This window comes from Corvus moneduloides, chromosome 2 (assembly GCF_009650955.1).
Source record: "Corvus moneduloides isolate bCorMon1 chromosome 2, bCorMon1.pri, whole genome shotgun sequence".
Taxonomy (NCBI): domain Eukaryota; kingdom Metazoa; phylum Chordata; class Aves; order Passeriformes; family Corvidae; genus Corvus; species Corvus moneduloides.
Window position 1 is genome coordinate 68606157 of NC_045477.1, and position 14609 is coordinate 68620765.

A 14609-nucleotide genomic window follows, 5' to 3' on the forward strand; every position below is an offset into this window, starting at 1 on the left:
AAAGCAAAGAGATAGAGTGAAAAACACACCCAAAGCCCAACACACAGAATTACCTAACACTGTTTACTGTACAATGTTATTTTCCTGAAGGAAAGCTGGGCCTTGAAGGTCTTCCATGGTCTTATTGGTCAGCATACTTTAAAGTCAGCAGACAAAAAGTTGTCCCCACTTAGGACTGTTTTGTTTGACTATCATAAGTATGTATATATACAACCTAGGAGCTCAGTACCGAAAGCTGAAGTGTCATTTTTATTAGATCAGTACACCCAAAAAGCAGGAGAAGACCCAAGTCATCTGCAAATTCTGCTTTCCATACCCCTGCTTTAAGATTTTGATCTGTATTATAAACCTATTACGACACTGTTTGATTATACTGTCCTATTCTGTATTTGCATTAGCTTTTTTCCTCTACCAAAAGCAATACAAATTGTAGTCAAACAGTAGAGTCAATTTAAGGACCTGGACCTTTAGTTGGTAGCTCAAGATTCCACTTGAGTTACAAGTATTGCCTAATTCTTAATTTTTCTAAGCATTGGTAGCCCAGTCATACAGGAGCGGACTTGTTATTATCATTAAAATGAAAACACTTGGAGGAGAAATACAGGTTTAGAGAATGCCAAAAGTGTACTTCAAACTGGAATAATCATGTTAAAGGAGGCCTGAAGTGATAATGTGGCATGGCAAATGAAAGGAGATAATAAAGTAAAACCTCAAACCAGAAAGTGTCTGTAGTAACTGGTGCTGAACAAGAGCAAGATGGAAAGGTGAACCTCTTAGCCTTGACATTTAACTTTATAAGAAACATTTACTACTGAACATAGCTAGGTACACCTACTGCCATATTCTCCAGAAGAAATGATGCAGGTGAAGTGCTGTTTTTCTGAAGGGTTGATTTGATGCTCTCCTCCTTTCATTCTGAAGGATTTCAGGAGCTTATCTGCTCAGAAACAGCACACTCAGAGCATCCTAAATAGAGATTAAACTACTTCCAAAAACATATCCCATACTCTCCCAAAGCAGAACAGTTTATACTTTGTTTGCTGACCAGTGATCAAAGTTGCTGCTATCACACAGCTCAGACTGGTTATTTTGTACTCATATTTTCTGGACTTTTCTGGAAATAGAATTCTACATTTCTTTTTTTCTCCTGCCTATTGACCAGTGAGGCAACACAGCCGAAGAACAAATAAAATCTTTTTCTCTTGATGGTCTACATACTGCTTCTCTTTAGTGCTTACCTGAGAACATGAGGAGATATCTTTAAAATTCTTTTCAAACACAACAGATTTGGTGTCTGGACTGATGAGGTTAACTTCAAACCTTCCAACCTGAGGGGGAGGAAAACAAATCTAATTTATGACTGTCTTGGGGGCACAGCACTGACAGCAACAAAAATGCCAGAATCTAGCCCTTTCTTGTTCACATAGAGCACCTTTTGGCACAATCACTTACTCAGCAGGAACAAGGGTGCCAGGGAGCCATAATTCAGCCTATATTGAGTAAGAATATTTCAGCAAGAACAATACACTCAGTTGAATAAGAAAAAGACTTGGAAAGAAGACAGCTTTTCTTCCCCTCCCCCACCTTTTTTCTTCAAGTTATTTTAGTCCAAAGATCACACGTTTGACAGACAATACTAAAACCTTTAGGAAACAATGTGGCTAAATTAAAAGCCACAGAAAAAAAAATAATAATTTGGGGATTTTTGGTTTTTAAATTATACCACAGATAAGCTGAGAAACTAAGAACACTTTCTGGTTTGTACTAATTCTAAATGAGAAAGAGCAGGTTCTGCAGCAAACTACCTTTCAGCTTTCCCAAACTGTTTCTTAAGCCTATGGAACTTAATGTACAGACCTCAGAGATTTTTTCAGCTAAATCCTTTTAATTACTAGTGATAAGCTGTGGCTTTCTGAAGGGCAATGCATTCTTGCTTCAGTTATCATTTCCCCAAGAGAATAAAAAACAAGAATGATCTTTAAAACGAATGGAAAGACAAAATCCAGGCATTTAGCCTGTCGTTATTTTAAGGTCCAAAGATTTTTCCTTTTATGGGTCACCTCCTTTATGTGTCCTTCTGTTTTCTCAAAACAAGTTCCAAATATATGAAATGCACTTCAGGCAAGACAAATAACCACTGGAGTCTGAAGGAAGAAGCCTTCAGTGCACAGATGTTTGAATACTCATCTGGGAAAGAGGAGATATTAACACAAATTATCAGAAAGAGGCTGGCTCAAACATAAGGCTGTAAAAGTCTTACGTGAAGTTGTGAGTTTCTTTTTAAGTGCACAAAAAAAGAGGTTTTGTTTGCATGGTAGTCTTCACTGATTCTCTTTTTGAAAGAATATTCATGTTTTTCAGCTAGGTTCTAGATATTACTAATACAGACAATCCAAAACTGCATATAAAAGAATTATTTCTCTAAAAACTCTACTCTTTTGAGTGATTACTCCATAAATACTTTTTTTTAAAATTTGCCTGAGCTCGTGAGTTGAGGTGACTTCCTTAAGAAAGTTCAACTACTAGTATTCCAACCATTTATGAACAGATACAAAAATTTCTACAACAAATTCAAATAATGAAGCCATACTGGATCCGTATTACTTGTCTTGCAAAACTTGTCTCAAACTGCACAGGGGAAAAAGATATGGTACAGAACCAACAGGAAATTAATTGCTCGTCCTAGTACACACCTGGAACAACATTGTCCTGTTCTTCTCAGAGTCAGAGGGCTGAACATGACTGGGTGCACTTGCGTGTCTTCTGCGGGACTGTATTTTCAGGTTTGTGTCATGAACCCTTCTCTGCATCACTGCAGTGACACTGCTGCACCGGGAGCGAAACTCCTGCTGCTCATCAAAGCCAGCGTCCTCTAAAATCCTCTCTGGAAAGAAGCCACGAGTGCTGGCCAGGTTGGTCAAGTTGGTCTGGCTGCCAATTGTAAACATTGCAGCATGCCCCGAAGTGCTGTTTGGGCTGTCCAGCTCCTCAAATGGGCTGTCCAGTGGAGAAGCTGGCACATTTTCTTCACACAGGGGCAAGTCCAAACTCGACTCATTATTCCGCTGCTCATTTAACAGTTTCAGGCGCTGGCGCTCATGAAGGCTGAATTTCTCTATGCAGTCATCAATTAGTGTGGAGGGAGCTTTCTTGTGAGCCACTGTCACCTTTCCACAGTACAAGACCTCAAATTTTTGAGAGTCATAGAAGGCATCTTCACCATCCTTACTTGGTTTGGCATCTTCTTTCAGTGCTGCTTTAGAGACTTGTCTTATGCTGCTGATGACATCAGGAACCTAAGGGGACAGTGTGAAAGGCTTTTTTAGTAACCACAAATGAGACAGCACAGACAGTGATGTGTCAAGCATTTGTTAAGGTAAGCAGTTACACATGCTATTTCTCCAGCAGAGTGCCACAAGCTTCTTGGCAAACAACATAAAACCAGCAAAGTCTAAATTCTGTATGGACAATTGACGGAGTGGAAGCAGAGCAAATAATTTCTAATTTTTTCCTGGAACGTCTTCCAATACATAAGGTTTTAAATTACATAAGGTCGATTGGCAAATGTTCACATTTTTTTAAATTTGTTTGTTTTTACTGAGACTACCTTCTCTTTTCCATGGTCCTCTGCCCACATTGGCATATTTTACTGCTGTATTCTGTAAAGGGCCATCACTGCTCCTTTGTTTTTATTTTGCAGAGCCACTTTTCTATTCTTAAGACTGTTTTGGGAACAGTTTTGTGGAAAAGAGACCAGCAATCTCCATCAGTTTCAACTGACAGTTTTGGAATACAGGTAGCAAGAATATGGACATTTTATTGAAGTACCATGTGCAATTGCATTAGGTCTCACTTATTATCAACTATAAAAACCTTGCCCCATCCATCCTATGACACAGTTCACCTTAAGGTCACACTTCTCTGCTGCCTCAGTCATTGTGCAATTAAGCAGCACACACAAATCTCTTTTCTCTTCCACACAGACCCCTACTCTATATATATAGTGTGTGTGTATATATATACATATAAAATATATATATATACACATACACAAGGCCCTACTACTGTAGGGCCAAACTGAGCATCTCCAGTAGAAACTCACAATTTCAGCCCTGTATCACAGTCATTCACAGACACCTGGGTCTTCCTCCATTTAATCCAAATCACCCTGGGAGGAGTCTGCTTTCAGTACCAACATATTCAATACCTGAGCTTGTTTTTCATTTTGGCTTCACTAAAGAAAACAAGGACTTACCCAACTCCACTAACTGCAGATCCGAGTGACAAAAGTTGCTCTTTAGACAGTACCTACTCTTCTGAACCATGCCTCTTTCCAACATGTCCCATTTTCTCTCGAAGTATAATGAATGGCATCACACTACATGCATTGGGGAAGTTACTGCTGACAATAACAGGGAGACAATCTATCCAATTTTCTTTGCAAGAGAAATCAGATCTCAACATGCAACTAATCCGATATAATCAATCAACAGCTTTTGTATTTTATACAGCTTTCCACTGTGTCTGTAGTATATGATATTTTTCAAAGAATTTTTCTATTAAAAAAGGTAACTTTAAAGTCACACCTTAGTAAATAATCCACGCTCCCTACAGCATTTCTTTCTTTCAGTCACATGATACAGCTGAAGCTTGCTACTGAGGCAGCAATCTCATATACCAATACTTTTGCAAGTCACAGTGGAAAATTACCTTATCTTAATCCCCTTCTCCTACTACACACTCCTCATCCCTCGGGCATTCAACTCAAATCTGCTTCCAGTTCATTTATTGCAAAATGAAGTTTGATTGCACTAAGGTCTGCTGACCATTTGGCTTCTATCCCTTTAGATGCCATCACCATCTCAGTTTTCAGTGAGGTTAAAGCTAAGTCTATCTGACACAGATACTAGAGTGTAACTATTCTTTCCTCATTCTCACTACCAGGCTGCTTTACCATCACCCAAGGTGCACTTCCTCCCAGCCATGCCAGTTCAGCTGGACGTGCACAATCCTCACTTGGCACTTGCCTGTTGTATTCCAAGACACAGCTCTTTTTCCACTGATCGATCTCTTATTCTCTCCACAGCCTGTGCTTAAAGAAGTTCTAGAGTTTAAATTTCTTAGTTCTCTATTTTAACAGAATTCACAAACTAGCTATCTTTTAACTAAAACTTCCCTTTTTAGAATCCAGAAGCTGTTACAGGGCAATTCACATACATTTCTACTCAAAGTACAGTGACAAATGATAATTGTATTCAAAATGCACACGCTTTACACGCAATCAACTAGAGCAACCACTGTCATCTGTTTAATCAGCAATTTAGATTTTTTTTAAAGGGTACCCTCACTTCCACTCCAGTAACTGAGTTTTGCCTCTTGCTCATCACCTCTAAGAGAAAAAAACTGGAAATTCCTAAGTTTTTCTAAAAATACCCAATAGCCTCCTAACACATCCTTCCCACTCTCTCCCTCACCAGCAAATGTCCAGATAGGCTGACGATAAGACACCACCAATTCTACTCCAAAGGAATACCCATCCATCCCCTCTTCAGTCAGACATCTCCCTCACAAATACAGAGTTTTAAGTTATTCCAATTCTACTTAGAGAAACCCATCATCCTAAGTATCCTGCTGTTTATCACTTTGTTTTATTTCCATACTTTCCAGACTGTGTTTAGTCTTTAGACATTAGTATTTAAGTCACAATTATTATTTCAGAATCTCTGCTCATCAAAAAGTTTTTGCATCGCATAAATTGCTACAGTATTTTCACTTATGCATAGAGGGATCCTACCATTAGAGCAGGGGTTTCAGCTCATACAGCCCAAACAATCCTTATTCCCTGCTTTGTTTAGGTAAACTTTTTTAATAGGTTATATTATTTTTTTGGGTGCTCCCTCATCAGCATTCACTTTTTTCTTCTTTTCAGGCTATAGACAAAACTAATGTGAAAAGTTAACATTTTGAGACCTGTTTAATGTCTGTGGTTATGAATACTTTCCTTATACACAGATGAAGAGAAAAACAATGTAATCCAATACAGGGATGTCACAATTGATAACTAATATCTGTCAGACAGCCCAGAACTAGTTCCAGATGCTTGTTGGTTGTTTCATGGGTACTATGAGTGGCATGGTGTAAAAAACAGCTTCAAGTATAACATTAAAGACAGATACTAACATTGCCAGGCTATAAGTTGTGCACATGGATTTTACTGGTCTTTAGAGTACAGGAGTACCTGTGTGCTGTTGATGATGGACCCAATGACTGACAGTGTGCCAGCCTGTGCTGCTAGACCTGACCCTCTTCACTCCCAGAGTGACGCCTTCTTATCAAGAACCAGGAGCTACTTCTGAGATGTACCCGAGCAGAGTACAGCATTTTCACATAAAGATTTGACTTTGAGCTAAATCCCTAAGTGGGATCAAATGGAGTCTAAACAACAGTTTGCATCTGTATTTTCCTGAAATGCAAGATACAGGAAAAGTTACGTAATTATCAAGCATACATCCCAGTATGGCTTTTACACATTTCTTTGACATGTATCATTGGTTTTTGACATTTTGCTCCTCTGTGTATCAAGAAATCCCAGTAATAAAATTTCACCATCAAAGTTGTGTAACTTTTTGGAGATGGATATTAGCTTATTATCCGTTACTGTCAAAATTTCAGGGCAAAGTTAGACAAGACAATAAGCAGAATGGAGCTTTTAAAATACTGAATTACCAGAATGAAAATGCCTAATTACTTTTAGAAACCAGTTTAGGAAAACTGATTTTAGGAAATCAGTTTAGAAGACAGACTCCTGAAACAGTGAAAACTTACTAACGTATTTCCAAGTTCTAGTATTTCCCTGCAGAAGTCTAATTAAATTAAGCAGCCAGAGGGCAGAAATGGGATTCTTACTCCTGAAACCCATAGGACCATTGACAATCTTCCTGGACATCTACTACCAGCTGTTACAGTAGAGCAAAATTAAAATGTTAAATGAGTTACTGCATAGGTTTTCAGTATTAACCAAACAATGCCCCCAAAGGCAAGAGGTCATTAAGACATGGATGGACAGTGGGTACCATAAGTATGAAACTAAACCTGTGACACCAGTTTGGCTCTTCAGTGTGAACAATGCTACAAAACTTGATTGAGAAAAAAGCAAACCAAAAAAACCAAACCCCAGTACCAAAACCAACCAAACAAGACTGAGAGTTAAGAGGCAAATAGTAAGTGCTCTATAATGTCATCCAAGAGGCAATATTTCCCTCCCAGGAAATATATTTATCTAATAAAAGCAATTTAAGAAAAAGAAACAACCCCACACTTGGGAACCCAAATCAGATTTCTTATTCACATTTGAGTAGCCTAAGATTATATGAACCAGTCTTCACCCAAGCAGATCTGATTTCATACGTGGCGATTCAATAAGGAAAAGTTAGCTGTACTCAAATCAGAACAGATGGCACAGGCCGAGTTCTGCATCACCTAAAATTAGATCCTGCTCTGAAAAAACAACGCAAGAAGTAAAGCATGACACTGCCACAAACTCTGTTTACTACAGGCAGTAGTGTTTTGATAGTTGAAACTAATGACAGCACCAATTTTAGCCAGATAATCCTCCATCTCCTCTATCTGTACCACACACCTCCCCCTATGGTCTTGGCTAGAGACCTTTTGAGCTACTGCACCACATCATTCATTTGGCCAGACAGCGTAGAATAACATGGCAGCACTCAGCTAACTCCTGCTCTGCAATTCAAGGGATAGATCTAGCTCTGTCTCTTGTAACTAGACCTGTAATAGGGTCAATTCATAAAGGAGAACAAACAAACATCTTCCGCGTGCATTAGCAGCACACCACACAAAGGGCATGTGATTAGCACTGCCAAGAAATATTCTACTATACATCAAGGCACTTCACTGCATTCTATGCAGAATAGTATTTTCATGTTCAAAGAAACATCACTTTAACCGATATAAGTAATGCAAGGTCTTGTTAAAATTAATTCCAACTTCAGCAGCCCTTAAAACTTCAAAACCAGAACTTCAGTTATGAGTATTTATCATCAATATCTTGAAGCTGTAAAACAGCAAGATTACTGAGCCTACTAAATCATGGCTGCTGCAGCGTAACACTAGAACACTGTCACAACTCTAGAATGGGCAGAGCATCTCCATCATAATACTACATGCTTTCTTGAACAGCAGGGACAGAAGTGGGAGGATTAAAAAAAATAATAATAATCCCTTTGAATTTACAAGAGCCTCCAGTGAACAAAGGTGGATGTCCCGTTTTTGCTGGAGTGATAACTTTCAGTCCATCCCTTGGTAATTACTAAGCAGTGCTTTCAATTTTAATCCAAACTTAGAACTTGAATGCTATGGATATCGCAAAGAACAAAATTCACTGGCTGTATTTCATTATTTTCACAGATGAACAGAATTTCCCTGCAGAGAAGCTGCAGTTCTTCCTAATTTGTGTCTAGCTTCCACATGGAAAATTTCAGTCTGGAATTTATTAACAAAGCAAAGCCCGTCTTCATTCCATAAGGCTTATAAACATTAGTGTGACTGTGAAGTACTAATCTAACAAACATGCCTAACAAATCTGGCTACTTAATGACAGCAATTCTAGCAAGGCAATTATTTTCAAAACAAGGAAAAAGCTCAACCCCTCTTACTCCATCAGCACACAAAGTGCAGTGGCAGATCCCTTCCACCATACGCAGAGACAGGAGATGAATGAACTTCACACACACACGACAGGAGCAGTCAGTACCTTCTGGTGTGAGAGCCAGCTCAGAAGCAGAGGCATGTCCAAGCAGAACTGTCACCAAACCTTAAGTGTCATGAACACGAAGACTCTGGAACAGATTCCTGGGATAAGTGAGAGCAGAAAGGATCCCCCTCTCACAAAGGGCTGGCAGTGCTGTCACGGCATTTCCTCAGGCTCATTTCATGATATCACAGCAGAGCCAGAAATCCGTGCAGCAGCCGTTATTCTTCAAAAGCCAAGTACTTCCTGACTTGGGGCTGGAAGCATCCACGCTGCCTCGGATTTGAATAATGCATCCCACTCATGATCAGGCTATGTACACTTAAAAGCAAACAAAAGAGAAACGGGATACTGTTCAGAAATCAACACCCTGCGCTTTGCTAATTACTGGGAGTTTGACATCTATCAGCTAGAAAGCAGTGCAATGTGAGAAAAAATTAGGAGCAATTGGAACGACTCTCCTTTTGTTAGTGTTAACTTGCATATCCACGAGATAGGAGAACCCAGCCACAACAGTGAAACATGAACAGAGACAAAATAAGCCGCATATCATATCCTGCTATGTACCAGCCATTTGACATGGAGGCAAAGTTCTTATCTTACATAAAAACACACCCAAATGCCACCCAAAGTGCAGGTATCTGTAACTATTCTCAACTAGAAAGAAGGGTGGGAGAGGGAGAGAACTGTTTTTCTTTAACTGCTATAAATGCTTTTACTGCCATCCAGTTAGTCCAACACTGATCATTCAGACCTGTTGTACTTCTAAAACTACTGCATTCTGCTGCTTCCCACTCTGGTGACAGTGTCCCACTTAACAGTTTTCACCATTAAAAATTCATCTTTCCAATAAAGAGATAAAAGACCAGGTCGACATGATTCAACTTATGCAGTCACACAAGCAATTTGCTGACTTTGTTTAAAGCTAGAGGTATTTAGAAACTAGAATAGAAGACTCTGCCTCCATCAGCTGACTTACTGCTGAAGGAATACTGACCGTCTTCTGTTTTACAGGAATAAGGAGGACTTGTAGCCAAGAGAAATGCTATCACAAAGGGAAAGGATTAACAGCCAAATTACTGAATATTTCTATAACCCATCTGCACTTAGTGTACAGTCTAAAAATACAGTTTAGAAAACTCAAAGTCACAGCAGGCAATAATAAGCATCTGCCATCAACTCCAATTCATTCTGCTGCATGTCTGGGCCAACACAACACAAGCCTAGTAGCAGAAAGCTGGAACATAGGCAAAGAAAGATTCAGTGAAACAGCTAGTGCTTTCACATTTCTGCTCATGAGTTTAGCCAAAGCTTAAAGCATCAGAAAACACATTAAAGGATTGCATAGAGGAACATTAAAGGATTGCATAGAATAAAGTTTTGCTTTCAGGAGACAGTCTTCCTCCTATTTTCCTGGCCTATATTTTTCCTAGGTGATTGGTCAAGACCCAGCTAGCTTTGCTTCTAAAGAACTGCCTACAGAGCAGTGCATGTATTTTACTCTGACATTCAGCCTCACACCACATACTGGGGAGATCACATACTCCTGCCGAAGGCAAAGCTGAAGACTACTACTACACCACCTTAAACAGAGATCTATTTTTAGATAGGTAAGCGAAAATAAAATTAAATTCAGTTTTCAAAATAATTCTTATTCAAGATCAACTCAGCAATTACTTACACTGTTTAGTTTTTGATACAGTCAACAAGCAGAAAAAAGTGCCAGAGTTGCACAGCATACACTTACCAAACCATCACAGTTCCTAATTTGCTGCCGGAAACTTGTGGATCACCGAACACATTCTGTGTGCTACACACACACAAGACACTTCTATGCCAAATATCCAAATTTAAATAAGCACTATAATGACACAAAGTGGATCAAGTTACTTAACAGGAAAGAATGTCTAAGACTTACAAGATGGTTTAGATGCCTGAGCGGACAATAGGTGCCTTTCTTTATACTTCTATGTAAGCACTCTACCGCAGTGTATCAAAGTTAACTTCAGTGATGGCAGTGACAGCACGGCACAACAGGAGCAGTGCTTAAGCAAGGAAGGGTCTTGCACTCAGTATTTTGCTCCTGTGTTTAGGCCAGTCAGGCTTGATACTTTTCCACCTTTCAGATACAGCTCACATTCACTCAGCTTGAGTACTCTGCAACCCACAGCAGTGTCAGTACAGAGGTCTCATGATGATCCTTATCCTCTTTGAATATGTAGATTAGTAAAACTCAATTCATCAAGTTTAGGACATAGTTCTCAGTGAAAGACTTAACAAAGTACAGCTTGCCTGGAACAGCAGTTCTTAAACTTCTTTAAGCCAAGTTCTTACAAACTATAAAAGCACAAATTCAGATATTAGCTAGGAATTTTCTCCCGAAAACTGCATTTTAGCTTAACTTGGCAGTTCTAGTAAGAGGTTTATTAAAGATGTTGTTTTCAAAACTCCATCATGTTTAACACATACCCTATTTTTAAAAGGGCTTGCCTGAGAAGATAAGGCTGTCACGTGGACAGTCCCAAACAATTAATACATTCTCTGCATTCATTTCCTTTTGGGGGGGGAGTGGGGAGTTGGAGAGCTCATTTAAGTATTTTGCCCATTTATGGTCACTACTCACTTCTCAAATATAGATCAGAAGACCATGAACTTCATTTTAGCAGATTTAAAGTGGTAACACTGAAATAAATGCTTCATGCACCATGTTTAAGAAGGCGGCAATTTTTAAATTTTGTAGTTTCAGATAGACGTTCCCAAGATTTCAAATTTAAGAGATTAACTAACATGTTGATTCACTATGAAATGAACACACTTTGAAAAGTCTGTTTTTCCCCAGTCACAAGATCAAAGTTTTGGGACTCCTACATGGCAGAACATGAAGACTCCTAAAGTGAGTATCATCCCAGATTTGGTTGAAACCCACTATGATACCCATGGATGACACCACTTTTATAACTCATTTGCTACAATAACCACCTTCTTCTACTGTCACTGAAGGAGAAGATGGCAAGTGGTTAGTAATTCAGTGCTGACCTGGGAGATTGGAAAAGTTAGATTCTATTCAGTCTGGCAGATCTAGCACATGTGGATATACTTGGTCCAATAAAGTGAGGCACTGCAAAAACTTCTAGCTCCCTTAATGAGGCTAGAAATTCCTCAGTGACATGAAACCAAGGAGTTAGTTCTTTTCCTATTCAATGTTTTCCCACAAACTCTCAACTGCAGTGGGAGGTTTCAGACTACACACTTTCCTTAAAAAAGGCTCTGCTTACAGAAAGTTGGACACCAAAGCCAGTGTCAAGCAGCAGATGATACTGCGGCAGAGACAAAAAGTGTTACTACTGGGTTCAAGGCTCCTTTTCTCAAAAGAACATTCATTAGGAAACTGTGAAAGACAAATGCACATGGTTCATCAAACAATGTGCGTGGAGTATAAAGAAAATAGATTGCAACTTAGTAGCATTTCAACAGCTTCTCCACACCTGCCAAATAATGTCCACTAGTTTTCTAGTACTTTGGAGATAACACACCTGTACATGTTCCAGCTTGTTTTCTAATCTCACAGTTCACAAGAGCAACTGCACTGTCTTGTGACAGTATCAAATGCCTGAGCAACCAGTAGTACAATTAACTCTTCCCAGATAACAACCAGGAAAGAACCTAAGCATAAACACAGCAAGGAAGGATTTCAAAGCCATACTCTTCCAGATGCTGAATTACCAACTGTTTTGAAATGAGGCGCTGGGAAGAGCAGGGAACTTCCACCTAACTAGACTTCCTCCAGCACTGAAGTCTTGAACCACCACTTTGCCTAGGAGTCAGAGGAATAATGAATACCATGCCTGAAGGCAAAGTTAGCACAGCACAGAACACTAAACACTACTCTCCCTGGGAGTCGCATTAGTCTAATCTAGTCAATCAGTAACTGTTTAAAATACTAAGATTTCATCAGCTGGTTATGGTAGCTGTGAAGAGAATTATATTAGATAGTTATGGTGTTCAAATGTAAATCCATACAGACACAGCTCGATGGGCAAGTATTTCAATTTAAGAGCTGAAAGTAATTAAATGCATGGTCCTTTTCCTTCTCAACACAGAGAAATTCTAGAAGAGCTACAGAGCTACTGTTGCTACTACTAATAATAAAACAAAAAACCAAACCAAACCAAAAACAACCTACAAGACCCAGGATCAACAGAAAAGGAAATGCTTTCCCAGAAAGCTTTGATATAAAGGAATCAATAAAGTAAACAGTGTAAGGGACTTTCAGAGAAACAGCTTTATAAGGTGATTCTTGCACCAATAGTGACATACATGAAGAGTAAGCTAAGGGTGTGACAGAGACCCATGAGACTATTTATATATATTTCAAAAAGTCCGTGAGAGCATTTTGTTTTGTTTATGAATATGAGTTCCACAAAACTGAAGGGAAAAAGGGAGCACAGAGGCACTTAATCACTGTGTAAGTAAGAAAGCACAATAGGTATATAGAGTCAAGATGGGCAGGAAGAAGTTGTTTCTGAGATCATCAGGGAAGTTCTGCTCATTTTTTTAGGCAACATTTTCATATACATCAGGTAGAGTAACTTTTGCACTGCTTCACTAATTGCTACTGGCAGATGCTACTTATTTCAGTACAGCTGAACTTTATTTTCTGAATTTATTGTGCCTGGTATGTGCTAGTTATTTCTACGCCAGCAGCTGCACAACACTGCCTAACAGCATAAACAGTAAGATTTTGGGCATTTGCTTGAGACCACACAGGTAAGAAGAATAGCTAGGATAAATTAAATGACTGCAGCTAACTTTTTGATAACAACCTTCACAGAAAGAGTGGCACTGGCTTTACGATGTCCTAGCAACACAACGACAAATTAACCCAGGATTTCTGGCATTTTTGCAGAGCAAAGCCCACACTGCTTCACCTTCTGTAGCAGTATCTTCATTTCAGTAGTTGCTCTGGGTTTGTGCGGCAAGGTTTTGGTAGCAAAGGGCACCGCAGGGGTGACTTCTGTGAGAAGCTGCCAGCGTTTCCCCAACATCCAACAAAGTCAATGCCAGCGGGCTCCAGGACAGACCCACCACCAGCCAATCAGTGTCAGCCAATCAGCCAGTGTCAGCCAATCAGCCCACCACCAGCCAATCAGGCCAGTCAGTGATGGTGGTAGCCCCTCCAAGATAATGTATTTGAGAAAGGGAAAAAACCTGTGCAATGGCAGCTAGGACAGAAGAATGGGAACACATGAGAGGAACAGCCCTGCAGACACCAAGGTCAGTGAAGAAGGAGGGACAGGAGCTGCTCCAGGTGCCAGAGCTGAGATTCCCCTGCAGCCCCTGGGGCAGACCACGGTGAAGCTGCTGTGCCCCTGCAGCCCATGGAGGGCCATGGGGATGTAGAGATCCACCTGCAGCCCATGGACGACACTACACTGGAGCAGAGGAAGACCAAAGGAAACTGTGACACCATGCGAAGCCCACACTGGAGCAGGCTCCTGGAAGGGACTTGTAGATCTGTAGAGAGAGGAACCAGCAGTGGAGATGGTTTGCTGGCAGAACTCCAGCAGGAGACCCACGCTAGAACAGCCTGTTCCTGAAGGACTACACCCTGTGGGAGGGGCCCACACTGGAGCAGCCTGTTCCTGCAGAACTGCACCCAGGGGAAAGACCCAGATTGGAGAAGTTGGTGGAGAGCTATCTCCTGTGGGAGGGGCCCCACACTGGAGCAGAAGAGTGTGAAGAGTCCTGCCTCTGAGGAGGAAGCAGCAGCAGAGACAGTGTGTGATGAATCCCCATTCCCTGTCCCTGCACTGCTGAGGGGGAAGAAGGTAGAGAAAAT

General features: G+C 40.2%; 1 protein-coding gene across 5 annotated transcripts in view; it reads right to left on the minus strand.

The window, feature by feature from the left end:
* Window positions 1-14609, minus strand: part of TBC1D4 (TBC1 domain family member 4) — a 97397-nt gene that overhangs the window by 38965 nt on the left and 43823 nt on the right. For 4 of the 5 annotated variants that reach the window (XM_032099958.1, XM_032099960.1, XM_032099959.1 and 1 more), the window contains exons 2-3: window positions 2694-3296; window positions 1239-1328 (exon numbers count right to left, since the gene is read on the minus strand). In XM_032099958.1, the coding sequence (XP_031955849.1) occupies window positions 1239-1328; window positions 2694-3296 (693 nt within the window). Of the gene's footprint in view, window positions 1-1238; window positions 1329-2693; window positions 3297-8773; window positions 8924-14609 lie in introns of those variants that run through there. The other variant, XM_032099963.1, reaches the window with a different exon arrangement.